The sequence below is a fragment of the Labeo rohita genome, chromosome 1 (genome assembly GCF_022985175.1).
Source record: "Labeo rohita strain BAU-BD-2019 chromosome 1, IGBB_LRoh.1.0, whole genome shotgun sequence".
Lineage (NCBI taxonomy): Eukaryota > Metazoa > Chordata > Actinopteri > Cypriniformes > Cyprinidae > Labeo > Labeo rohita.
Genome location: NC_066869.1, coordinates 20075877 through 20103335, shown reverse-complemented (window position 1 = coordinate 20103335; position 27459 = coordinate 20075877). Strand labels below are relative to the sequence as shown.

The window sequence follows — 27459 nt, the reverse complement described above, 5'->3', positions numbered from 1 at the left end:
GTGCGAGATGAGCATTTGCGGTTAAATAGTATATGCATTTTCATTTTTTTTTAAATGACAGATCGTCCCGTGGATAAGACCCTTATTCCTCAGCTGGGATCGTGTAGAGCCATTTGAAGCTGCATTGAAACTCCCATTGAAATCTACTATTATGGAGAAAAATCCTAGAATGTTTTCCTCAAAAGCCTTAATTTCTTTTCAACTGAAAAAAAGAAAGACATTAACATCTTGGATGACACTGTGGAGTAAACGAAGAAGGGTCTTATCCAGCGTAACGATTGGTTATTTTAATAAAAATTATACAATTTATATATTTTTAATGTCAAACGCTTGTCTTGTCTTACTCTGCCTGGAATGTTTTTGTTCCGGTTCATGACAGTTAGGGTATGTCAAAAAACTCCCATCTCATGTTCTCCCTCAACTTCAAAATCGTCCTATATTGCTGTTTTACCATTTTTGTTAAGGATGTTTGATCTTCTTTGCATGTTCACTTTGCAAAGATTGAGTTGGAACTTTTGCAGCGATGTGGGATGATTTTGAAATGATTTGTGAAGTTGAGGGAGAAAATACAATTGGAGTTTTTCAGCATACCCTTGAGTCAGAATACACAGAGTTCAGGGAGTGAAAGGCAAGTATTGAGATTAAAAAGTATTTAAATTCTATTTTTTTTTAATGAAAATAACCGAACGTTTCGCTAGATAAGACCCTCCTTCCTTGGCTGGGAACGTTTACAACCGTATTTGGCATCGTTTGAAGCCGCATTTAAACTGCATTTTAAAAGTTCAAACTCGGGGCACCATAGCAGTCCATTATATGGAGAAAAATGCAGATATGTTTTCCTCAAAAAACATAATTTCTTTACGACTAAAGAAAGAAAGACATGAACATCTTAAATGACAAAGGAGTGAGTACATTATATGTGAATCTTTGTTTTGAAAGTGTACTTCTCCTTTAAGAGAAAGTAAAGACAGTTGCAGACAATGAGAGTAGTAAGTATCATATTTAAGATGTTAACAATACTAATCTTAGTTTGTAATACATTTTGTGTTAAATGAGATTCATTTTAAAACACAAATTTGTTAAACACCGTGACCTTTAAACATATTTTGCAGTGTGAATCAACAGTTTGAAATGCTGCTTGCCACGAGAGAGTGATGAAACCAAATTCATTTGCTTGTGGACACAATGCGAAGTCACGTGACTCGCAGGAGCGCGCAACCGGCATACTGGCTGCGTCCACAATGCTCGCGCCCGGGGATAGTAAACGACCCTCCCGCGCGAGCAATCATCACTGGCGCGAGTCACACAGAGGCGAGCGGCGACAGTATCTTTTACAGAGGACCGGATTCTTGTATTATTCACCGGCTGTGAATGTGAGCTCGGGCCTCGTTGATGATGAGGCAGCGCTTGAACTGAATATACGCGTTCGTGTTTTCTGGTGATGAACTGAGAAGAAAAACTGAACTCTTTTGACCAGTTACCCTGCCCAGTGCGGTACATGTATGCAGCTCTATCGAGCTCCACCACAAGAACTATTTCAGGACGCTATCATGGAAAAATACACGCGACTTTCCACTGGTCTGTCGATATGTCAGAGGATAGTTTGAATGGACGTTTTCATTTATATAGCTAATGCTTTTATGTCATGTTTTACATGCAGCTGTTTTATTCTGAATAGAAGGAAAGCGCATAATAGCTTCGGTTATGTCCAGATGACAACCCGCATCTGGTCTGACAGTGATGCAACAGCATTTATTAACGTTGCATGCACAGAGTTTTAATAAGCTGTTAAAGCGCTGCTGGAGCTTAAACTGTTGCACTGAGAGCTGACATAAGAATAGGATCTCTTTGTCGACGAGCACTGAGAATCTAGGAAGAGGGGGATCGACAATTTGGGTGTCCTGACACAAACGACAATCCAGATACAACAATGGCAAATGACTCCATCCAAGTAAGTTGCTACCTAAAACCTTCCACGTGTTTTATTATACTAAAATAATCCCCATGGATTTGGGAGACGGACAATAGAATGGCTTTTTAAGACCCAACAGATGCATTCACTTTTACTTAACAAGTCCATCTGAATGGAGTTGATCTCTAAAGTGATGAAGTCCCTCATCCACCCTTCATTCTGAGGGGTCATTTCTCTTCCATTATGGTGTAAAGGGACATTTTTGCTGGCTAAACACAGCCAAAGTGTTTGGGTTGTACACTAAATGTACTGTGATTCGTCTGGAAGCCCTGTTGAGCTTTGTAGCTTGAGTTGTTTTAGACCTGCTCTGTGTTAAACACCAATATTTATGTTTTCTCCAACACCCATCATGGTGGTTTGCCAGAAAATTGTTCGTGTGAAATCTCACTGAAGTGAAACATAAGTTTAGGCCTTCTATACAATTTTATGACTTCTGGAACGTGTTTAAAGAACAGGTTTATGTGTCTGTGTATTTGTTGTCAATTAAGTTTAAGGCTGCATGTGTTATTTAACATAGGCACATACGTTGACCAGATTATTTGGGAGAATGTCAAAAGCCGTTTAAAACACATGTATAACAAAAAGCTTTACAAGAGTAATGTGTAGCACCATTAACTGGACTAGTTATAGTCAACATATCAGTCAGGCTGATGGATTTACTTATTTGGTCTTTTTTTTTTAATTTGGATAACCAACTTCACCAGTTAAAAGTGAAGTTAAAAATAATGTTTTTCAATTATTTTACATTTTTATTTAGTTTTTACATTCATCTTTAAGAGGATAGTTCACCCCAAAATGAAAATTCTGTCACCGTTTAATCATATTATTAAAAACCTATATGTGACTCTAGACCACAAAACCAGTCATGGTAGCATGGCATATTTATAGCAATAGCCAACAATACATTGTATGGGTCAAAATTATTATTTTATGTCAAAAATCAGTAGAATATTAAGTAAAGATCATGTTCTATTAAGATATTTTGTACATTTTCTACCATAAATATATCAAAACTTAATTTTTAATTAGTAATATGCATTGCTAAGAACTTCATTTGAACAACTTTAAAGGTGATTTTCTTAGTATTTTCTTTTTTTTTTCTTTTGCACCCTCAGATTCCAGATCTTCAAATAGTTGTATCTTGACCAAATATAGTACCATCCTAACAAACCACACATTAATGGAAAGTTTATTCATACAGGTTTCAGCTGATGTGTTAAATCTCAGTTTCAAAATATCAACCCTTATGACTGGTTTTGTGGTCCAGGGTCACTCGCATATGAATTACTGTCTTCTGTGGGAGAGAAAAGAATTTTGGTAACACTTTTAGGCATCATTGACTTCAAATGTAAGGACAAAACACTGAGACATTTCTCAGAATATAAAAGTCATACAGGTTTATAACAAGATGAGGCTGAGTAAATGATGTTCAGTTTTAGTTAATTTCAAAGAAAAACTATTGACAATTTGGTAGATTTTGAAATTGACACAAGGGAGAACAATTTAATTAATCCTCTGATTTGGTTATTTGAATAATCTGCTTAAACTGACCAAATTATACTGGCCACCAATGTTTTCACATTTCTGTATATTAGGTATACAAGATGATATTGTTGAATATGAGTGTTTGTTGTCAGAAGGGACCAGATACTTGCTGGCAGCATGGAAAACACCAACAAAGTGGTAGTCATACACAAATTCACATGAAGTGTCTCTCCTACACGATTCCAACTAACAATGTGGAGATACCCTCATGCACACACTTGTGTCCACACATAGGATGACTAAGCAGGAACAGTCATCAAGAATGTGATTGTGTCAGCGAATAAATGACAACAGCTGGTTAACATAATGAGCGTAATATTTTTGGTTTGTTTAGAGCTCTGTCAAGTTTCAAATTTGTAGATGCAATGATCTTATCGTTCTTATCCTCCCAGCAGGAGATTCTGTACACAGATGCATCTCACAACCTCCTCGCTGACATAATCTAACACTTAATTTGCTCACTAGATTACTAGTTCACAGATGGAGCTGACAGAACTTAATGTTATGTGCTAGGCTAGCATGTTCTGCAAAGACTTATCCCTGTGAACTCAGATGTCCTGTTGTGTGTCTGTGTGTTTTATTAAGTTCCCTGCCCTCTATGCATTAGGCCAGCTTAATGGGGTTGTAAGAGTATGCCAGTTCCCTGTTTCCTGCCCTGTCTTTACTGGCTCCTAACACAATTGCGTATTGTTTCTGTCAGTACATACCATCAGCAAATCGATGCGCTTGTATGTGGGTTCATAGAATTAGATAAACACTCTACTAGGGCTGGGCAGTATGGCCAAAACAATTATCATAATAAAATTTTTCATATCAGTTAATTTTGATAATTATCATGATAAACTTCAAATCATTATTTCCTTTAAGCTTAAAGGCAGATTTTTGCTCCAGAGTCAAACTTGTAGAAACTAGATCATTAATTGTGGTTTTAAACTACTGGTCAGAACATGACAAATACTTCATGTTTTTGAATACTTTACACATTCCCAGTAATTTTTCCTTAACAAAATGTCTTAATGTAAAATTTGTTTCTTAGTTTCTGCATGTTTTAATGAATGATAGTTTTAAACTAGTTTAAATCACTGGGTTTTTTGTGCTTCACACTGGATCTCACAGCACTGTTTAGTCTTATTTATAATTATATCAAACATTTTTCAACTGTTGTTACGGAGGGAACGAGACGTAAAGCAGGCGGATCCAAGTGCAAGCTTTTATTGAACTGAGACTGAGACATGGTCATATACAGGCAGGGTCGACACCAGCAAACAGATACAAACAGGGCAAGACACGAGTAATCCAGGGACAGGTGAGGGTCGATTGACGGCGATTGTAATCCAAAGGGCGAGACAAATCGGAAATCCAAACAGACAGTCAATAGTCCAAACGAGGGGTGAACAGAGAACTAGACTACAAAACAAGACTAACTAGACTCAGGAAACTTGGAAATGGCTCCATAAAACAGCTAACACTAGAAGAGTGCTAAACGTGGTACAATACTCAGCAATCTGAGAAGGATCTGGGTGGGTGTTAAATAGTGTGTGTGATTGGCTACATCTGTGTGTGTAATCAGCGCAATGGATGATGGGAAATGTAGTCCATGGTGACATGCAACAGATTTGTGATACCTGTTTTCGTTTTATTGAAGAAAATTATATTGTGGTAATTATCATTATTGTTTTATCGCCCAGCCCTTGCGGTCTACATTGGCTTCATTTTGTGTCAAAGAACAACGTTTTAGTGCAGATGGACACTCCTGGTTGAAGAGTAGTTCACCCAGAAATGGAAAATTAATTTTTTTTTTAACCCTAATGTCATTAAATTTATTATTGTATCCGTTGGCGTTCCTATTATTCTTTCCCTTCCATTTCTTCTGCTCTTGAGTCTATGGCAGCCCATAGAACCACTCGTTGGAAAGTTGTGTAATTTGGCACGCTCATATAGGACAGTCTCAACATTAACCACGGCAAATTTGGTGTCTTTAACTCAAACTCTCTAGCGCCACCACTTGTCCAAAGTTTCACTCATGTTTATGCTAATAATGTTTGAACCATAAGGTCTAGAACAAAAATTTTCATCTTAATCCTTGGGTCATGCCAAGTCAAATGATTTTTTAATAGTTCAAAAAACTTACTTTTTCGAACTCGTCCTAGATGGTTTGTCTGATTTTTACCAAAATTGGTTCAGATCATCTTCAGACCATGATGGCAATACGTAACGGAATTCAAGTTGATTAGTCAAACCATTCTCGAATAACATTCTCGTCGACTTACTTTCAAGTGTTCACAGACCTGCTTTGACCATTCCAATATAGCGGGCCACTAAAAGGGCATCTGCCTGTACATGTTAATGTAGATGCTAATATAAAACATTTTTTTTAAGAGTGCTTGGTTCTGTTTTTTAAATTGTCATGAATTACTCACCCTCATGTCGATCCAAACCCATAAGACCTTTGTTCATCTTCGGAACACATTAAGATTAAAGTATTAAGATATTTTTGATTTTTGAGCTTTCTGACCTGCAACACAACTGAAACGTTTTATGGCCCAGAAACCTTGTAAGGACAATGTTATAATAGTCCATGTGACATCAGTGGTTCAAAGTCTACAAGAATACTTTGTATGCGAAGACAAAAAGAATAACAACTTTATTCAACAATTTCTTGCTGTCTATCTTAATTTGTGTTCTGAATATGAACAAAGATCTTGCGGGTTTGGAACGACATGAGGGTGAGTAATCAATAACAGAATTTTCATTTTTTGGTGAACTACCCCTTTAAGTATAGCTAACATTTGGATTTGATTTGGTGAGGATGCTCAAAGATGAGCCTTGTCTGCTTTTCTGTTGGCCAGGAAAGTTATTGCTGAGCTCTGATTGGCTGTGGTGTGTTTGGCTGATGGTGCAGTTTTTGGAGGGGATCAGGAGGGCATGAGACTGATGCTCAGGCATAATAGAGGCCATTGTGTTACCACAGCTCCAAATCGTATTCACCATTGACTTTATGTTGTGCTCTACCGCCACACCCTCACCCTATTTACTGACCACTGCTAGTGTGTGTCCTGGTGATTCGCTTCTGTCATGTTTGTGTTGACCTCCTGGGGCAGCTTTAACTCATTGTTTAAGCCTCGGATTGGGATTGTATTCGTTCCATTGGTTTCTGTAAATATCCATCCTCCAAATTGTTGCTGAGGTATAACATGTAATCCAATACTAGTGTATTACTGTTCTTAAGCTAATCAACAGCTGGCTTAATACTCCGACGGGAGGTTTAGAAACCTGATCGCTTCCCTCCCCATTTTTTCCCCAAGTGTAAAACAGCTGCATTTTCTCATGACCTCATAAAGACAAACTCTGGCCATGTGTTCCATAGCCTTGTTTCCGTTCCAGCTCCTCCCCTATGTGACATCATCAGTTCTGCTGCCCTGATGAGTTCTGCTCATTATCCAGCGTTCTGTAGCATTAGAGCAGCTTGCATAACTGTTCCATTACTAAAACCACGGTTCCATTATTTCAGTGCTTTGGGCTAGTTTTTCATACATTGATCTTGATGTAAAGTACTCAATTATGTAGTAAACGACATGAATGACATTTCTCTTTCCTTCTCTTGATCTAATTGCGGTGTAACTGCTTAATTCGTTATTCAGGAAGAAATGTCACTAATGTGCACTATCAGACTTTGTCATCTATATATATGTGTGTGTTAAATTAATGTTCTCTTAGTATGCTAATCTCTGATTTCCATAAAGCACTTAAAAACCACCGTTTCCTGCATGCAGGAATTTCAATTTGACTCGCTCTGTGAAATCATTTATTTGGAAGCCATCCTGTTAATACATCCCAAAGCGATGAATATTTAATGCTGTGAAAGCTAGCATACTCTGCAGAAAGACACATCCTCCCCTCCCATCCACACTGCCCTGTTGCTCTTTGTCTGCAAGAGCATGCAACAGTTAGGGTGTTGTAAACTGATCCACAGGGTGTAGTAGCGGTTGTAATCTTTCTCTCCGCTTCTATCTCTCGCTCTTCCCCCCTTCCTCTTTGTGAAACACCAGCTGCTCTGCTTCTCCCCCTCCTTCACTCCAAAATTCCCCTCTCGGTCTGTCTCTCCCTTTATCATACCGGTCAGCTCTCCGTCACTCCCCCGGCTCTCTTAGATTTCCAGGCTCAATTTAGGATTCTTTGGAGATCGGATTGCTCTGAGAGAATAAGCTGAATTTGAGCCTGAATTTAGGGGGGCTTCCCGGTTTTGTGTCTCTGACAGAAGATCATCTTTGTAGTCATTCTGTTAATGCAGGGATGATTGTGTCACTCGTGTTTTTGTTTATGGTTGGAAGTAAATGGAGCGAATTAAGTAGTGGTTGGTATATCAGTGCTGTTCTAAAATTAGGAGGCAAAGTCATATCATTCCAAAATAATAACTCAAGGCAGTAACAATTTAAACAATATATTTTAATTGTGAATTTATGTTCAGCTATTCTGTTTAACAGTTAACCTTTAACTGTTTTTGAATTTTTTGGATCATCAGTCATCAAAGCTCAGTAAATATTTTTCACAGACGTGATTTACTTTCAAATTCATTAAGCTCCCACAGATCATGTTTTCATGCTATTTTAAGTCTTATTTTGACATAAAGTGGTTTTATTTAAGTGTGTGAGTTGTTTACCTACTTTTTTAAATAGACAAATTAGGTGTTTGCAAACGGTAATGGCGTTATTGTGGGCGGAGCTTATCTGGTGGCAGAAAATGACCGTTTTCAAGACTTTTAAAGAAATGCTTTTAAAGGATGCTCTTATTTGATCAAAAATATAGAAAAAAAACGTAATATTGCAAAATGTTATTACAATATAAAATAGTGGTTTTTATTTTAATTTACTGTAAAATATAATTATTCATGTGATGCAAAGCTGATTTTTCGTCAGCTGTTACTCCAGTCTTAAGTGTCACATGATCCTTCAGAAATCATTCTAATATGCTGATTTATTATTAGAATGATCAATGTTGAAAACAGTTGCGCTGCTTAATATTTTTTTGGAACCTATGATACTTTTTTTCAGGATTATTTGATCAATAAATGGTTAAAAAAGAACAGCATTTATATAAAATAGAAAGATTTTCTAACAATATACACTACTGTTTAAAAGTGTGGGGGCACACATTTTTATATTTTTATTCTTTCTTTTTCTGAAAGAAATTAATACTTTTATTCACCAAAAATGTGTTAAATGAATAAAAAGTAATAGCATAGATTTACATTGTTAGAAAAGATTTATATTTTGAATAAATACGGTTCTTTTTAACTTGCTATTCATCAAAGAATCCTGAAAAAAAGAATCACAGGTTTCAAAAAAGTATTTGGCAGCACAACTGTTTCCAGCGTTGATAATTCTAATAATAAATCAGCATCTTAGATTGATTTCTGAAGGATCATGTGACACTTAAGGCTGGAGTAACAGCTGATGAAAATTCATCTTTGCATCACAGGAATAAATTATATTTTAAAGTATATTAAAATAAAAACTATTATTGTATATTGTAATAACATTTTGCAATTTTATTTTTTTCTGTATTTTTGAACAAATAAATGCAGCCTTGATAAGCTTAAAAGACTATTTTTATCTATATTCTATATCTATATCTATATTTTTTTATATTTTTTTTATATATATTATAAATTTTTTTCTCATTCTCACATTTTAGCCAGCAAGATACCAGTACTTCGAGATATTTAAATGAGAATGCGCAACAGCAATATTCAGTACATGATGACAGACAAAGCACATGCAAGTCACAATCAGCAAATGATCAATGAATTTAAGCTGTAGTGACAAAACTGCATTAACACAAAAGAGCTAGTAACCATTCCATCAGCTGGCCTAAAACTCACCCCAGGTCATCAGGACATCCATTGTTGATACCGGTCTATTTGCTTATGGCTGATCTAATGCTTACAAACAAAAAGAATTTAATGATAGCACATTAGACCTACACAATGCAGACTAGTTATCACAGACATATCATATGATCATATTTGAAAACAACAAAATTATCATTATACGTTAATAAAGCTGTTACAGATTTTGGAACTGTTACACAACCAGTTTATGCAAATATTTGTTTTCATATTAATATGTGAGGAGAATTTTTTTTCAACTGCAGTCACGCTTCAGTTCATAAACATAAAACACTCATTCACAGTAGAGCGTGCAAGAGAGTTTTATTTAACAACAAGTTTACATTTAGGTGGTTGCCATTCCCAGGAGACCTTTTGTAATGAAGTACAGTACAGTAGTTTGGTTATGTATTTGTCATTTTCTGTTTCTGTTTCATATAAAAGTAATTTACCTGTCAAGACCACAGATTTTCTTTTTGACTCAACGTAAAAGTGCGAGAAGCGACATTTTTAAAAATGCTTGTTAGTGATGTTATGTGGAGGAAGGGCTTCACTTCTTTTTCGTCTGTCACTTTAGAAAGGAGGATGTGCACACACCTTCCTGTGTACATAACCATGTGCATGTGTGTGTGTGCACATGTGGGTGTTAATGTGTGTTTTTGAAAAAGAGAGAACTTCTCTAGGTCAATGTGTCTCAGCCCAGTCCCCTGACTCTGGGTGGATCTAGTATTATACAGGCCACTTAGTCTGTGTAATGCTCTCTCTATATGAGATACACTAGCTGCTACCGCACTTTCAACAATAACGTCATTCATCCAATCTAAGATAACCTTTAAAAAAGTGATAAACCACAGCCATAAATAATCCATTCCAGGAAGAAATTGACTGATTTCCTCATTCACACACACACACACATGGTAAGTGCAGATAGTAAAAGAGATGCACTGCAGTACAATAATGCAGACATACAGGCCTTTGTCTTGCTGATCATGTTCTTTATTCACCAGTAGGATCAGTTTGCATGTGGCAGACTTGTGCTTTATGCAAATACATTATTAACATCCAGTGCATTTCAAACATGACTGTTTTATTCCTCTTCCTGGTTATTTTTAGACGTTTATCAGACACGCATACTCTCAGATGGATTTGATCAGCTGTGGCGGCTTAAATGCACCTTGTTGTAAGTCGTGAATGTGAGACATGGGAGTGGTCCTAGACAGGTGTTTGCACACTGGTTTCCGGGACAACTGCTGCCATAGCGACCATGATTAGTGATGTCACAGGACACTGTCTCACAGGAGGGTGGTAGAACAGGAACAAAACTCTTTAATTAGCTCAGTCCATTAATTAGGGAAAATCTAGTTGTCGTAATAATTCATCAGCAGTGGCCAAGATCTGAGACTTTAAAACTTTTGAGTAAAAAAGATAGAAGTAAAGTTTTGAAATAAAGTAGTTCATATGCATCAGTCATTCAAGTGTTCAAGTACATGTTGTACTTGTGATGTTATGCTATACATTTGTCTTTTTTCCCCCCTAATAATTCCAAGAGCAGTTGTACATCTAGAATAAGGGAAATAGAAATGCCTGTCAAAAACATTTTCACATTGTCACACCAGCAAATGTTGAATAATAAAAATAATAATAATAATAATTATTATTATTATTATTAATTCTTTAACAATTAACTAACCAACAACATTTATTTATATATATATATATATATATATAGTGTCCAAAAAAGTTGTATTTTGTAGTTTTGAACAAATACATGCATATATATATATATATATATGCACATTTATTTGTTCAAAACTACAGAAAAAACTCTGAAATTGCAAAATGTTATTACAATATACAATAATGGTATTTATTTTAATATACTTTAAAATGTAATTTATTCCTGTGATGCAAAGCTACATTTTCATCAGCTGTTACTCCAGTCTTGAGTGTCACATGATCCTTCAGAAATCATTGTAATATGCTGATTTATTATTAGAATTATCAATGTTGGAAACAGTTGTGCTGCCATATATATATATATATATATATATATATATATATAATGTTGTTGGTTAGTCAATTCTTTAACAATTAACGAACCTATATATGAAGAGTTCAGATGCAAAACCAGCTAAATTCATCTGACGTATTTCTTTAAAATGAGCATTTCTTTCTGGCTACTTTGTATAGGTTTCTATGTAAGTACGGGTACTTGTGATTGGGCTGAGGCTGAAATTTGGCAAGTTTGAAGTAAAAGTATTTGATGGACGTATAATATGTGTCAGAAGCATTCACTCAATATCATTATCTCATTTTTGACTGAGATGGCTTTTAGCTGGTTTTGCATCTGAACTCTTCATATATATATATATATAGACTGCTCAAAGAGGCTCTCTATGCTTATTTTCTTGGTACAAACATCTGATATTTGCAGTGTGAAATTTGTTGACTGAGCCAAGCCTTCTATCTCCCTGCGATAGAAGATTTACTCACGCTGTGAAGAAGAAACCGCCTCAGTTCCATCATCATCATCTTCAAGTCAGCCCACATCTTGGCTCGCGATAGGAGCCCAGCCAAAAGAAACGATGTGAGAAACACTGCTGAAAACAGTTGATAAGAGACACCTGGTGCAAGTTTTCACCATTTCTGTAAACCTGGACTCCTCCTCATACTCTTTCAAACCAGTATGACCTTTTTTGTCCATGCAATTGAAGCCAGTTTCATCAAAATGTCTTAAATCTGTCAAAATGCATACAGGTTTGAAACGACATGAGGAGGAGTATTTTTGGGTGAACTATCTCTTTAAAAACTTGATCCTACAAGGATAGTTCACCCAAAAATGGGACTTCTGTCTTTAATTACTCACCCTCATGTCGTTCCAAACCCGTAAGAACTTAGTACATTTTCGGAACAGAAATTAAGATATTTTTGATGAAATCCGAGAGCTGCATCCTGGTACTTTCAAGAACATGCATTGAAGACTAATATGGGACAATATTAATTGTTGTATTCTTGAAGCTTCATAACATGAAGGTTGAATGTGACTGATGTTACCTGGACTATTTTAATGATTATTTTGGTAATCAAGTAGTCTGTTGATTATTCTGATGATTAATCGAGAAATCAGATAATTATAATAATTTTTTTTTTGTAGTAATAAGAATAGACCTAAGTGAACAATAGCCTGTTTAAAATGACTTAAAATGAGGCAATAATAATTAGTTCAAATAAAGTATCAAAAGCAAATAATCATGTTGTTTTATTCAACAAAACTTTTAAAATACATAATGTATTATAAACAATAGAGCTATTGTACATTCCACGTTATATCAAGTGCCTGCAGAGGGCACCAACGGCCTGGCGATTGTTTTTACACTTTACTTCACGATCTAATCTTTGTTTAATATTGATGAAACAACATTTAATTTAAATGTCCACTTAATCTTTAATATTTGGCCATTTCCTAATGATAGAAAAGCTACAGTAATTTATTGAATATGCGGACATCAAGACGAAATGAGGGTAAATGAGAGGGATTTAAACTTTTAGCATAATTGAGAAAGATACTGATGTATTCTCCTGTGTTTGTGTAGGTTTATAAATGATTTACCTTACAAATCTGATGAAATAGCGTATGTTGCGTTCCCAGATGAATGTTATAATAAACCAAAACTCACAACAACGTGCAGAGATGGTGTTTAAAAAGCATGTAAGTAACCTACATATATTAAACCTGCATCACATGTATTTATTTTAACTGAATCGTGGCGTTTGTGAATTCTTAATAGCATTATGCTTTGTTATGATTTTTAAATGGGTTTAATATGTGGAATGCGCCACTTCCGGTATTTTGCCAATTGCTCGACACGGGCAAAATGCAGTTGAGGATTTTTTAAAATCGAATACTCGAATAGAATCAATGAATCGTTGCAGCCCTAATGATATCCTTACTACCTTTCTGGGCCTTCAACGTGTAAGTTGCGTTGCTGTCTATGCAGGGTCAGAAAACTTTCGCTCTTCAACCAAAATATCTTGTGTTCTGAAGATGTACTAAAGTCAAGATGTACTAAGGTTGTACTTTGGAACAACATAACGGTGAGTAATTAATGACAGAATGTACATTTTTGGGTGAACTATCCTTTTAAGAATATACTAAACAATCATCTATATTATTACATATTGTCAACTATACCTATACTGTTTTTCCAGTAGGTATTGGAAATAGTTTTAGGAAAACTCTTTTATTTTTTTTGGCAAATTTTCTTCTTATTCTTGTAATTTTAGTATGTGGTGCTGCAGAAAAACAACTTTCCTCTGAATTGTGTACAGCAGAACTGGGCCACTTCTCACCCACTGACCCTGGACTGATCTTCCCTCAGATCTATCCCTTGCAGTTCGAGGAGATCCGATGTGGTCAGGACGCCCTTGATCTTACACCCACTTCCTGAACGCTTCACTTTCTCTCACTTCCTTCATATTATTTTTCTAAAATAAAAGCCTCTCAAATGGCAGTCACTGGCTCTTAACTTTACTCTCATATACTGACTGCAATATAATCAGTTTATGAAGCCATTATGTAGTTATTTAAAATGATAGTTCAGATACAGTTGTAAGAGTATTAAGAGTGTGATCCACTACGGCACAATGATATCTCAGTCTGAGAGTTCGAGTGAGTACAATAGAGATTTTAAGAAGGCTTTTTCCTGTTGATGCCACAATGAAACCATTCATCTGAACTCAAAGTGCACTCACACACACACTATTCATTTCAACCCATAATGAACACACTGAAAACCCATGGCGAAATGCACAATGACCTCCTCAGGAACTCTTTGCCTCCGCATGTGCGTGCACACACACATATCCAAAATGTCTGTTGGATCATGTTGTTAACAAATGAAAAAGCCATTAGTTTGGAAAATAATCAATCTGACCTATCAAAGTATGCTGTCAGAATATGATCTTGCTCTAAAAACTTCATAAGTCTGAATATATCTAGATACAGTCCTGTGTTTGCGGGCGTCAGTTACAATTCATCAATCTGACACTAAACACTAACGCTCACCACACGAGAATGTCAAGAATGCTCCAGATGTGTCGTGTGTTTATGTGTATATGTAGTAAAGAGCCCAACCGCAAGCTTTGAAAGGGAAACTTCTCTTTTACTTTTTTTTTTAGCTTTCTTTTCCTCACCAAGTTTTTGGGATGAGCCACTGAGGTCAAGCGTTTTTAGTCCAAAATAGTAAACTTTTAAAAATATTTAAAATCTATATTGTTGTACGCTGTGTTGCTGTTTTTGAATGTGAGAATGCATCTTACGTAAATGTTTCTTAAAAAAGGCGCCAGGGTCAGCGAACTCCCAACCTGCCTAATGGACTTCCTTAAAGTCGTGATGAGACGTATGTAGTGACAGATCTTTTTTGCGTAATGTGACTTCAGAGTAAAAATAGTGTTATGGTAAAAACAAGCATGGACTTGATTTTGTTTAAATTGTTGATTGGATGGAGGCATCTCAATGCCTGCTTGCAGTCATTTTAAAGGAAGGAGAGATTTTAGGCAGACTAGATGATTGCAAAAGTCTAGCATGTCACCAGAGATAAGTCTGAAATCATTTTGATTAAAAATCACACAAGTGAAAGTGACACATGCGCACATATCAATAACATGCATTTAGAAAATTGGATTTCATTCCAAATAAAGGGATAGTTCACCCAAAAATGAGAATTCTGTAATTAATTCTAGTTTCTAGTTTCTAGCTGCTCAAGTAGTCTGTCTTAAAGGGACAGTTCACTCAAAAATGAAAATTCTTAGTTGTTAATTACTCACCCTCATGTCGTTCTAAACCCTTAAGACCTTTGTTCATCTTCAGAACACAATTTAAGATATTTTTGATGAAATCCGAGAGCATGATGCATGCTTTGTTAGTGATAGCCAGGATTGCCAGGTTTTCACAACAAAACCCGCTCAATTGCTACTCAAAACTAGCCTTAAACTAGCCCAATTGCGTTTTAAGCCGTTAAAACCAGTATGACTTTTTTGTCTGTGCAATTGAAGTCAGTTTTATCAAAATGTCTTAAATGTGTCAAAATACATTTTTTTACAAGTATTTTTGGGTGAACTGTCTCTTTAAAAACTTTATCCTACAGGAATAGTTCACCCAAAAATGAGAATTCTGTCATTAATTACTCAACCTCATGTCATTCTAAACTCTTAAGACCTTCGTTCATCTTCGGAAAACAATTTAAGATATTTTTGATGAAATCCACTAACTTTCTGACCCTCCACAGACAAAAATGCAACTGACACATTTAAGACCTAGAAAGGTAGTAAGAAGATCATTAAAATAGTCCATGTGACATCAGTGGTATATTTCCACAGTAGTTATTCTTCAGTGTGAACAATCTGCAAAATTGTTAATTAAAAAAATGCATTATAAAGAAATTGTCTCTCAGAAGGAAGAGTCAACTCAGCCAACTTAATGAGTCGTTATATTTTTCAATCTTCACGATGCGCTTGCATAAGTGTTCAAATGTTTTTATGTCTTCATTTTAAGAATAGTTTGGAGCACTGTATTATTGTTTTGGTGCATGTTTTGTTAGTGGTAGCCAGGGTTGCCAGGTTTTCACAGCAAAACCCGCTCAATTGCTACTCAAAACTAGCCCAATTACGTTTTGAGGGGTGGTCCGTTAAAGGAGAAGTCCACTTCCAAAACAAATATTCACATATAATGTACTTTCTTTCTTCAGTTGTAAAGAAATTATGTTTTTTGAGGAAAACATTTCAGGATTTTTCTCCATATAATGGACTCCGCTATGGTAGTAAAAAAGTAAAAAATAAATACAATTTATGTACTTTTTAATGCCAAACGTTCATCTTGTCTTTTGCTGGGGTTTCCCTGGTGAATTCGCATTCCAGAAGCTAAATATGACATTACTGAGGTTGCTTCAACCCGTGGGCATCAAAAACAACCGCAGACTTGGAAACACCGATGACAGCGCTCGCCAACTTGCTGGAGTACTTCTCTTTGTACCAGTCACAACAAGCTTGGCAAACTGACCAATCAGAGCAGAGCAGGCTTATGGAAGGGAGGGGTTTACAGATCTTACGCTCAGAAATGATCGAACGAATGATTATGCATAAATGTTTTCTGACCTTAGATGCATTTAAACCTGTTGTAGGGGACAATAACACAATATTAGGACACTTTAAAATACCATATAAATACCTGCTCTTTAAAATTACGGTTGAACCACTGATGTCACATGGACTATTTTAACGATGCCTTGAAGCCAGTTGCATTGCTATCTATGCAGAATCAGAAAACTCAGATTTTCCCAAAATATCTTAATTGTGTTCTGAAGATGAACGAAGGTCTTGCAGGTTTGGAATTTTCATTTTTGAGTGAACTGTCCCTTTAAGACAGACTACTTGAGTAGCTGTTAAGGCTCATCAACAAGGACATTTTTTGAAAAAATATATTTTTTTCCTGTTTGATTACATTTTATTTTTATCTCAATTTTCTTGGTTGTCCTTTCTATTTGTCACAGTCGTACCCCTCTCTGTTTCGGTCTCTGTTGCATACTGATTCTTTAATTAGTAAAAGTTTTTCAAAATGGTGAAATGAGGGTAAAAAATCCAGAGCTCATGACTGGGCAGAGAGGGAGAACGAAACAGAAGGAAGGACAGTCATTTGGCCTCAGGGCTTTGACTGAGCTCAGGATTGCTGGCATTCTCACGAGCCACAGCAGCTGAATAGAGCTCCCTCTGTATGTGTGTGTGTGTGTGTGTGTGTGTGTGTTTGAGTAAGCGTGACCTGACAATGAGCACTGCTCGGTTATAGGTTGGGCCGACCAGCACAAGAGCTCATATTAGGGTTGTCTTGGCGACTTTCTTCAAGTGCTGTTCAGAGAAGCACAGTTTTATCCCTGTCCCCCATTATCATAAATGTTTATTCATGACACTTATGTGCTTTCTTATGAGAAAAAGTGGTGAAGAAACATCACCTGACGCTCAGACAGTAGCTTAAGTGTATACTGGTGGAGACAGCTTTGTTGATTATAAGGCATTAAGCATCTCTCAAGATCATGGGTTAAATTCTGATAAATATGTACATTTTTTGTACACATTAAGTTATTTTGGATGAAAGCATCTGTCAAATGTATGGTGTATGGTGAGTATAAGTATTTGTATAACAGAGTTCGCAAACAGGATAGGCATGTTTCTATTAATGATTTAGTGTGTGTTAGTTTTGGAAGCTTGTTTAGGGATTTTAAACAAGTCAGAAATGATGTGTACACACCCTAAACAACCTCCCCGCCTCACACATACAGAGATCCAGGCTATTTTTTGTTGGCTGCATCATGCCGTTAAATCTTTGTTAAACCCAGGGCTTTTAGACACGCTTTGAAGACGCATTTAATTTCATGTTTAAAAGTGGCGAAATTACATCTGGGACCAGATTTAAAGCGAAACTGGGTTGAATCTGATATTTTACCCCTTGCTAATTTTTTTATACCTTTATATTTCTCATTATTTATCTATCTTTAACATATTTCTTCAGACTCCGTATGCATCTGCATTCTGTCTTTTACAGAGTCTGCTGTTATTATTACAGCAACAGTCTTCCAAAATAACGTCAATGAAGGCCTCTCCTGCAAAATGATATCAAACAGACGCTTTTAATCTTATTTCGTTTAACAATTCTATTCAAACAGCAAACGCCCCCTGGTGTTTAAGCATGGCAGTACAACCTGCATTCAGCCCTGGGGATTTCTTTTCCTAGCAAATCTCTACTCTTCTTATACACCGGAGCACTTCATCTTTCTTAAAAGCTTGTGAATGTCAGGGGACAGGAATTAGCTAGTATTCCTGCTGTGGTAGTCCTCTGAGAACTGTCGTACACTGAATTTAGGAATTGTGGATAATAATAATTACCCCAAATCATGCATACTGTATGCTATGATTTGTTTTTAAGTATGTGAATATAAAGCATACGACTGGTTGTTGGTTGCTAAGTATCTAGCCATAACATTCTAACATTGCATAATTTCATACTGTACACCTTTGACACCACAATGTGGCGTTGCTTTATAACCCCAGGTAAAAAGCAGTTAAAAGCAGAGTTACAACAATGACGTTGTGTAAAAAGCCCTAAACTGTGTTATTTCACATTTACTGAACTGCCTATGCTGTAAAAGTGACCTTATATTTATTCATTATCTTCTTTCTTGCACCTTTTCATAACACTTATACTAGCTCTCATTTTTTTGGTCTTTCTACTTTCCTCTTTTCATATTTTTTTTCTCTCATCGTGCTGGGCGATATACCAGTTCAAATGGTAAACCAGTTTGAATAATGTACATGGTATACATTTAAAAAACAGCATACCGGTATATACCAGCTAAGCCACATGGACATCATCCCGAACTGAGAGGAGATCCCTGTTAACTGCATGCACTTCTGACTAATGGTTAGAGAATTGTTAAAGGAGAATTCCACTTCCAGGACAAAAATTGACAGATAATGTACTCACCCCTTATCATCCAAGATGTTAATGTCTTTCTTTCTTCAGAAATCCCAAATGCGGTTGTAAACAATCCCAGCCGAGGAAGATGTTTGTTTTTTTTAATCCAGTGAAATGTTCGGTTATTTTCATAAAAATAATACAATTTAAATACTTTTTAATGTCAAACACTCGTCTTGTCTTACTCTGCCTAAACTGTTTTTTTTCCGGTTCATGACAGTTGGGGTATGTCGAAAAAATCCCATTTCATGTTCTCCCTCAACTTCAAAATCGTCCTATATCACTGTTTTACCTTTTTTGTTAAGGGTGTTTGATGATCTTTGCATGTTAATTTTGCAAAGACTGGGTCAGTACTTCTGCAGTACTTCTGCAATGTAGGATGATTTTGAGGGGCAGCTGTGTTATAATGGTTAGGGCGTTGGGCTTGCAATTGAAAAGTTGTGGGTTTGAGTACCAGGTCTGGCAGGGATTGAAGGTGGGGGGGAGTGAATAACCAGTGCTCTCTCCACCCTCAATACCATGACTGAGGTGGTTACGCTTCTGCCTCGGCTGGGATCGTTTACAACCACATTTGGGATCATTTGAAGCTGCATTTAAACTGCATTTTGGAAGTTCAAAATCGGGGCACCATATCAGTCACATCTTGGATGACAAGGGGGTGAGTACATTATCTGTAAATTTTTGTTCTGGAAGTGGACTTCTCCTTTAAATGTTAAATATTAGGAAAAAAGAACAATTTCTTAGAGATATCAGTAATATTGGTATCAGTGATACTCACCTTTACTAATTTTAAAAAACAAATAATAAAAAAAATTCTGTCTTTATGTTGTTTCTACATTCATTTGAAGATTGAATGTGAAATGATTGCAATATAAAAATATATTTAAATTAATGTTAGAGGGTATTAATTGCGAAAAATGTGCACTTTTAAATTTATTGACAGCACTAAATAATAAAATCTGGGAGTCAGACCATTCTGTTTTTGCTTTAAGTTTTGAAATTATACAAATTGACTGTTCGCAAAAACCCGCCCTCCTTAGTTACTGTTGCTATGTCCGACAAACAGTGCTCCTCTCGCACTACACATCATGCTCTCACAAAGTAAAAAATATACCGCAGAGCAAAAGGAAAACTGACAACATGCCAAAAAACAAGACAAATCAGGTTACTTATATGAAACAAGGTCTCAACTTTAAAATGTTGTCATTTTGTAAGAAATTCAAACCATAAAAACCATTTTGTGTCTGTTGTGGCAGATCAGTGTATTGCCTTATTAGATCAACGACACGTGAACCGACCATCTTCTTTACTTAAAGCACAAAAAACATCAGAATGTATTTATTTCAACCGCAGAAACATGTCAACACACACAATGTTTCAAGTTCAAGTCCACCAAAATTAATCTACTCTCCTTTCTGAGTTGTTTTTCGGACAGAATGGCAGATTCAGTGTTATGATTGGTCAGATCGCCTGTCAGTCAAGCTGTTTGCAAAGGGTCAATCAAAAACTGCTCATCATACATGTAGCATGTTTGTTTGGTGTTTAAAATGCAGTGGTTCTGCAACTCTTTCATGTGTTGTGACTCATATAAAGACACAGCGGAAAACTGATGAACATGAAACCACCAGAATCCTAAGTGAAACTGTGATACAGATTTTTGGTCAAAACGCCCAGCACTATCTCTTGTATTGCAACTCATTCTTACTCATTTGCTTGTGGGTATACTGGGTGAAATGTCATATGGTTATTAAAGGATTAGGTCACATAAAAATACACTGCAACCGACACAAAACCAGTATTATACTAAAACTTCCTGTGTCCTCAGTTACAGTGGCATACTTCTTGCTTTCTGTTTAGATGATGATGGTGATTTTTGTATCGCGTCTTAGTGCAACTGCTTGCATCTGTGCAACACACACGCTCATAAAATGTAACACGGTTGACTGGAGAGTTTGAGTTTAGATCGACTTGCTTTTGTAGTGTAGTTGAGGGGTGGGGCTTTGTCACACTTTCTCTCACTTAATCTGTCGCTTTGCTTTTTTCTCCTCCTTCCTGCAGCTCACCCCCACATCGCTTCCGTTTTTCGCCTTTCTTTAGTCGAGAGGGAAGCAGTCTCTGTTGTGAAGTGGCTTTGATAAAGAGGGTCTCGGTTGGGGGGGTGGACTGACCGCCGCTCCAGTGGGAGATTTTATTAGCAGTCTTTATCACGGCCGGGTGGGCAGACGCAGGGAGATAGAGGGTGTGACATGGCTAACGAGGAGGGAAGAAATACATCCCTCACAGAGCAGCACAACGACGACAACAACATCACCCATCCAGAGACTCCAGCTTCACCACAAGGGGTAGGCCTGATAAAGACGCCCCCGAATCCTGAGTGTTTGTGTAAAGCATTGTCTAGAATAGAGTTTTAGAGGTGAAACTAGAATGCTGATCATTTTATGTTAGTTTTTAGTGTACTGTAGCTGCCGTAGTGTGAAATGTGTTACGCAAGAATGCAAATTGTGCAAAAACAAATTGTTAAGTGACCATAATATATATCTATATCTATTATTTGTATTTAGAAAGTAAACATTATTAAATATAAATAAACAAATGTACATGTCGTTTTAAATCATTTTAAATTACATTTATTACAATGTGTCAATGCAGCTTATTATAGCTTGTTTAAATATAGTTTAAAATAATTTATTTATTACAAAACTATAATTCCAGTGTATTAAAATAAAAAACGAAAGTTCCATTTAAAATTTAAAGTTGCTTTTAAAATTAAATTATAATTAAATTAAAATTTAATTATAATTTAATTATAATTATAATTTTATAAAATTAAATTATAAAATTTAAAAATAAAATAATTTTTCATTTAATATATTGATACTAATGCTGTGCTGAAATACTTTAATTTTCCTTATAAAACAAAAAACTATTTTATTTTTTATGTATTGTGGATTGTGACTATAATGTGTTATAAATTACAGTATTTTTATATTTTATAAATAAATACTTGTATTCAAAAACAATAATATACATATACTAAATAAATATAATTTTGCACGCAACTGTTAATCAATCAAAATGGTGTAAATATATAATAAAATATTAATACCGTTTATAATTATAATAAATTGTTTAACTTTATTTTAAAATATATTTATATAATATTGTATTGCAAAATATTGATGAGCTTTATAATTGTAATGTTTTATAAATTTAATTATGTTACTTTTACTAATTATTTACATTTCTTTTTGAATATATTGACAAGAAATGCATGGCTGCAGTTCTTCACTTGTCAGTTTGTACTTCCTTAAAAAAACAAAGATGTTTTGACAAATAGTTGAGAAAACTAACTTGATGCAGTAAGACTTTTGAGTTCCCTCATCAATAGTTTTTTAGTTTTTCTCAATAAAGATACTTTGTTTACCTGCAATAAAGATACTTTGTTTGCCAACATAAATGTGTTTGTTCATGAATTGCTGATTGTCTTATTTTGCGTCACCATCTTTGGTTTTCCAATTTTCTCTTTTTCCTGTCTGTTTCCCCCTCTTTTTTTTCTAGAAGTTAAACTATTCTTATGTGTACTGACTTTTGTTTTCTTTGTGGGCCTTGTCCACCCTCCCCCCTCCCCCAACGTTTGATATCTTTGTGAGTTGCATCACGTCATTTCCTCTCATCCCCCTCTTCCTCTTCTGACTCTCCCTTGTGCTTTTCTGTCATTGTTTATGCTCTTCCTCTGTCTGACACTCTTCGTATCCTGTCTTGCTCTGTCGTAGGTCTTTTCTGTTCCTTTGTGAGAGTTGATGCATGTGAGCTGGCCCACGAAAACCAGCCTTAGATGTAGTTTGCAGTTGAGATCTGATGACTTGCATTCGAGTGGAATGGTCGAAAGGATGCTGTGGTTGTAGAGTTAAACCATTGTTGCTGAAACCATATCACTGTAACCACAGCATTTAGCTCTGATGTTGTGTCACAAAAAGAGTCCCACAGAAGAAGTTTTAGAGTTGTTATGGCAGCGATCCGGTACTACGGTCAGCCTCTGGGTTCTGGGTGCTATGACTGTTATTGGAATTGTTTTAGTAATTGAATTGAAGTTTTGATATTTGTTTATGTTTCATGGTTCTTTAAATACACTATGTCCATCCAGGACACATTTGCACCAAATTCTGGCATAAAAAACAAACTGATAATACATTTCCTGATAATTGGGAGGTATTAAAATATTTTTTTCTGATTAAAAAATTTAAAGAAGACCTTTCATGCCCCTTTTTACAATATGTAATACAAGTCTTATGTGTTCCCAGAATGTGTGACGTTTCATCTCAAAACACCCCACTGATCATTTTGAAAATGCCTATTTTTAATAAAAGCAGAAACACGCTTGTTCTCGTGCATGTCTCTTTAAATGCAAACTAGCTGTTGCTCCACGCCCCTTTTCAAGAATACAACTGTGCCTTTACAGCTCGTACGTCAGATACTCTGCCAGAACACATCTGTTAGGTTTGATTATCTTGTCTATCGTGCTGAAATCATGCGTTTTAAAGTCTTATCTGTTTAAACTTCTGATATATGGATTTCTGAGCGCACACATCTGAAGCACACGCACAGAAAGCAGCTGTCACACAGCATGTGAGTTGTAAACTAAGTTCTCTTTCATGTCTTATTGCGCTTAAATGATCAAATGCACACAAGTTTATGTTTAAAACACACAGGAGCTACAAAAACAGTCGGTTATGTCTGTGAAGGTAAACAGCTGGGAAAGAAATCACATGTTTATGTTAAATCTGTGTGGCAGCAGCATAATATATAGTAAATAAATCAATAAATCCATTGCTGTCTTGTCTCTGAGGCTGGGACTATAAATAGTGCAGCCAATGACAGAACAGTTAGCATGCTTTGCTCAAACTTTCGCCATGCTATTAGAACTGGTACACCATTGTCACAAAAACAAAATGTTGCCACCGTGGGTGGAAACGTGCAGATTAAGGGGCGGTAATATTATAATGAGATCCCCTTTCTATGTCACGGGGGAGTAAAATCTGACATGCTTGTTTTTTTACATACTTGCAGAAAAAGGCTTACAAAACAAAGATACTGGTATGTCCCTTTTAACATTTTCTGAGTTGGTAGATGCACTGAGGACCTGATTATAACACCTTAAACACGGAAAAACTCACATTTTCATATGTCACCTTTAAGAAAATCAATATTTCAAATCCAATAAAGAGTTATCTTAGCATATTCATTTTGAGATTTGCTAAAGATTCCATTTGTTTTTTTTTAATTATTAATAATTTCTAAATATTAACTTTCAGTTAGAGTTAAATAGGAAAATGTAAATACAAAAAGGAAAAAAAAAGCAGATAATCTCCAAAAACTGTCTAATTACCAGTATGGTAATGGTTTGTTGTATATCACTGTCTGTGTTTGTGTCTGAGTTGTAACTGGCATTTGTGGTGGAAATGATCACATTTGACATTTTAGGACTTGGTCGTGGTAAGCAACATTCTTTCATCTACTGGTCACAAAGAAAGTACTATTTATAGCGGTAAGATTAAGACCATTGAGGATTGACGCTTCCTGGACAAAGATTAAGTCTGATTTCAGATGAGACAAAGAAAATGCAGAAAAAATGAATACTTTTGTTTAGTAATATGATGAATAAGATGAATAAAAATGTTGAAAGTGGTAGTCAAGACATTGGAAATGTTACAAAAGATTTTATAGCAGTGTAAGTTGCTCCTGTAGTAAAGGGCTATTTTGATGCCAGTGAGTCAGAGGTTCTTCTCATACACTTATTGCTTCTGTTACTGTAAATGACTCATGTGTTTTTGTGCAAGGTAAACTTTACTGCAACAGTCTAGTCATTGTGAGCTAGTTTATCTGAGGTGGAATCTCTGCTAATGTTGAAACTGTGTTTTTGCAATTATCTGCATCATCCTCAGGCTGTTCGCTTTCATGTGCTTTTATCAGATATCAGTTTGATTACACGAACAGAGAGTTCTTCAGGGTGTCTGCTGTGAAAAAGAAAAACAAATTTTAGAGGATTGAAACTTTATTGGAATTCAAATTTGCATCTGTTGGCTTAATTCGGGCGTATGTGACCTGTTTGTAAGTTTCAGTTTCACAATAGCTGAATACATCAAAGACTTCAGAGCAGCTGCTGTAAGCTCTTTGGTTTTAAACCAGCAATTTGGGTAAATTTTCCAGTAGTAATTAATTAGGTTAATGTCATACAGCTTGTGTGATAAATTCAAATCACACGAGGAGAAACTGAGAAACTGTTATAAATCTGATGCGGGCGTCTCAAACAATGTATTATGTCCAGGCAGTATACCATGGCAATACTGCTACTATGGTTTAGACCCTTTGTTTGATCATATTTGGACATTTGGGGACAGTTTTATTAACAGCTTGCGCTAGCGCAAACTGTCTTTTGGTGTTAAAAGGTGTGGACACAGTTATTTTTGCGCCTGACCTTACTGAATATGCATTTGTATGAGTCTCCCTTTCAGACGCAAAATTTATGGGAGGAGAGTATTCAATTGAATCGCGCATTGTGTTTTACTAACATTCGTGCTCGTCAAATTACTGGCATTTGTGCCATTATTTAACGCAAAAAAAGCATGTCTTAAACTATTTTGCACTTGAAATGTCTGCCATATAGTTGCTAGGAGGAGGCACCGCAGAGAACAGAGAGCGTGTGCAAGGGAGAGGATTTTTTCCACATGTATTATTTTATTTGGAATGCCGGAAGAACACATTATCAGAACAAATCAGTTGCCAAGCCATATTAGTTTTAATTTGCTTCAGGAAATAAAAGACGACTTAGAACCCTCAACTAGGAGTCATGCAATACCATGTCTATCAAAACTTCTAGCAAACCTTCATTTTTTGGCCTCTGGTTCTTTTTAACATACTGTGGCTTCTTTATTTGTTTATTCTTTATTTGTGACTATGCTCTTGGTACATTGCGTTGATCGATATGTAAATTAGATGTTGCATTATTTTGTGCATTGTTAGTAAATCAGAAATTTCCAGCAGAAATTTTTCCTTCCATCGCCACTGTTTTGAGATTACGTTCTCGTGCTAATTTGCCCTGTTTAGTAAAACTGGCCCTTAGGGTGGCCCAATGATAAACCTATTAGTTGCCCTATCTCCATCAGAGGCCACTTTTCCTACTCTTGAGCTTCTCCACAAACTACATTTCCCAGAATCCTTTATAAGAACTCTATGCGCTGGTTAATTTCACCTGTGACTGGTTTGCTTGTTCAGATTTGCCTATATAAGGTCTGTTTTTCTGCTTAATCTTTGTGAAATCTTGACAATAGCCAAATTTCCATCCAGTTTTTGTGCTGTTTTGTTATCAACAAAGAGAATATGAAAAAAAAAATAGCAAAATTTGGTATTGCTGGTGTATTTCCATTAGGGATGTTAACCGATGACCGTTTGACCGGTGGTTGACCGTATCAACGTTAACCGGTCAAAGTTGTCGGTAGTCGGTTAAAAAAAAAAGTGATATCTAAATTAGGCTATTATAGACAGTGGACTATACGCTACTACAGTTAGCCATCTCATTCCTCATCTTTTTGTGTTAAGTGAACAAATTATCCCTCACACTCAATTTTTCATAACTCGCCTGTTTGTACTTAATAAACCAATAAAAACATTTGGCGCGAGGTCACAGCGTTTGGGTTCGCGCGCTCACAAGGTTTGCGAAAAGTAAAGGCAACAGGCTAAAACACTCGAGGTTAGAGCGGCGTCTCTTCGGAGCTGTCATTTTCTTAAATGAGCCGTGGCAATGTTTCAAATGAGCTTCTAACCTAGACAAACGCCTTTATTTTCAAAGCGATCACCTTGTACCCAAACCATTTGAAACTAAGGAGCCATTTGTCCTACGATTACATACAACAAGCTCTTCGGCGCCGCGTTTGCGGGACTCATGTTTCGCGCTGTAGGGGATTTTAAAAAAGTGACGTGAGTGGCAGTGTGTGTGTGTGTGTGTGTGCGGGAGGCAGAGCGGCAGAGAGATGCGACAGAGTTGCGAAATTGCAGGCGCGGCTCGAAATGGCTGTTATTTCAAATAGCGTACCATATTTTAAACTAATCGGTTAACCGGTTTCAACCGGCTAATGAGGCTCGGTGGTCGGTCAAGAAATTTTTTAGTTTTCGCCATCCCTAATTTCCATCCAACTGGCCTTTTACTGATACGCAAGAAAAAATTGCAAATTATATAATAGCCTGTCTGTTCCTCATCCCTTAAAAAACAAAACTTTATTATATATGCTGTTATTAAATTGTATAGACCTACATAAAATTATTAAAACTACAAAGGTTATTCAGTTAAGAGCAGTGAGTGAGTTTCTCTTTTTCTTTTGTTGTTTGATTAACATTAATGACGCAGACAGCAGCAGGTTTATTAGGCTGCTGTCACTTTAAGAATCTGACACATAGATCTAATATACTGACACACTTCTTATTTTCTGTTTACAAACCGTTTACATTTACTTAAGACAAAAGTGACTGTGTTTACGT

The 27459-nt window shown here is 36.0% G+C and overlaps 1 protein-coding gene across 2 annotated transcripts in view; it reads left to right on the top strand.

Annotated features, from left to right (window-relative positions):
- The first annotated feature begins 1277 nt into the window (after nt 1-1277).
- Nucleotides 1278-27459, top strand: part of pkn1a (protein kinase N1a) — a 50801-nt gene continuing 24619 nt past the window's right edge. Inside the window, exon 1 of one of the 2 annotated variants that reach the window (XM_051109866.1) lies at nt 1278-1951. In XM_051109866.1, coding sequence (XP_050965823.1) covers nt 1931-1951 — 21 coding nt within the window. In that variant the 5' untranslated portion in view covers nt 1278-1930. Of the gene's footprint in view, nt 1952-20995; nt 21270-27459 lie in introns of those variants that run through there. The other variant, XM_051109850.1, reaches the window with a different exon arrangement.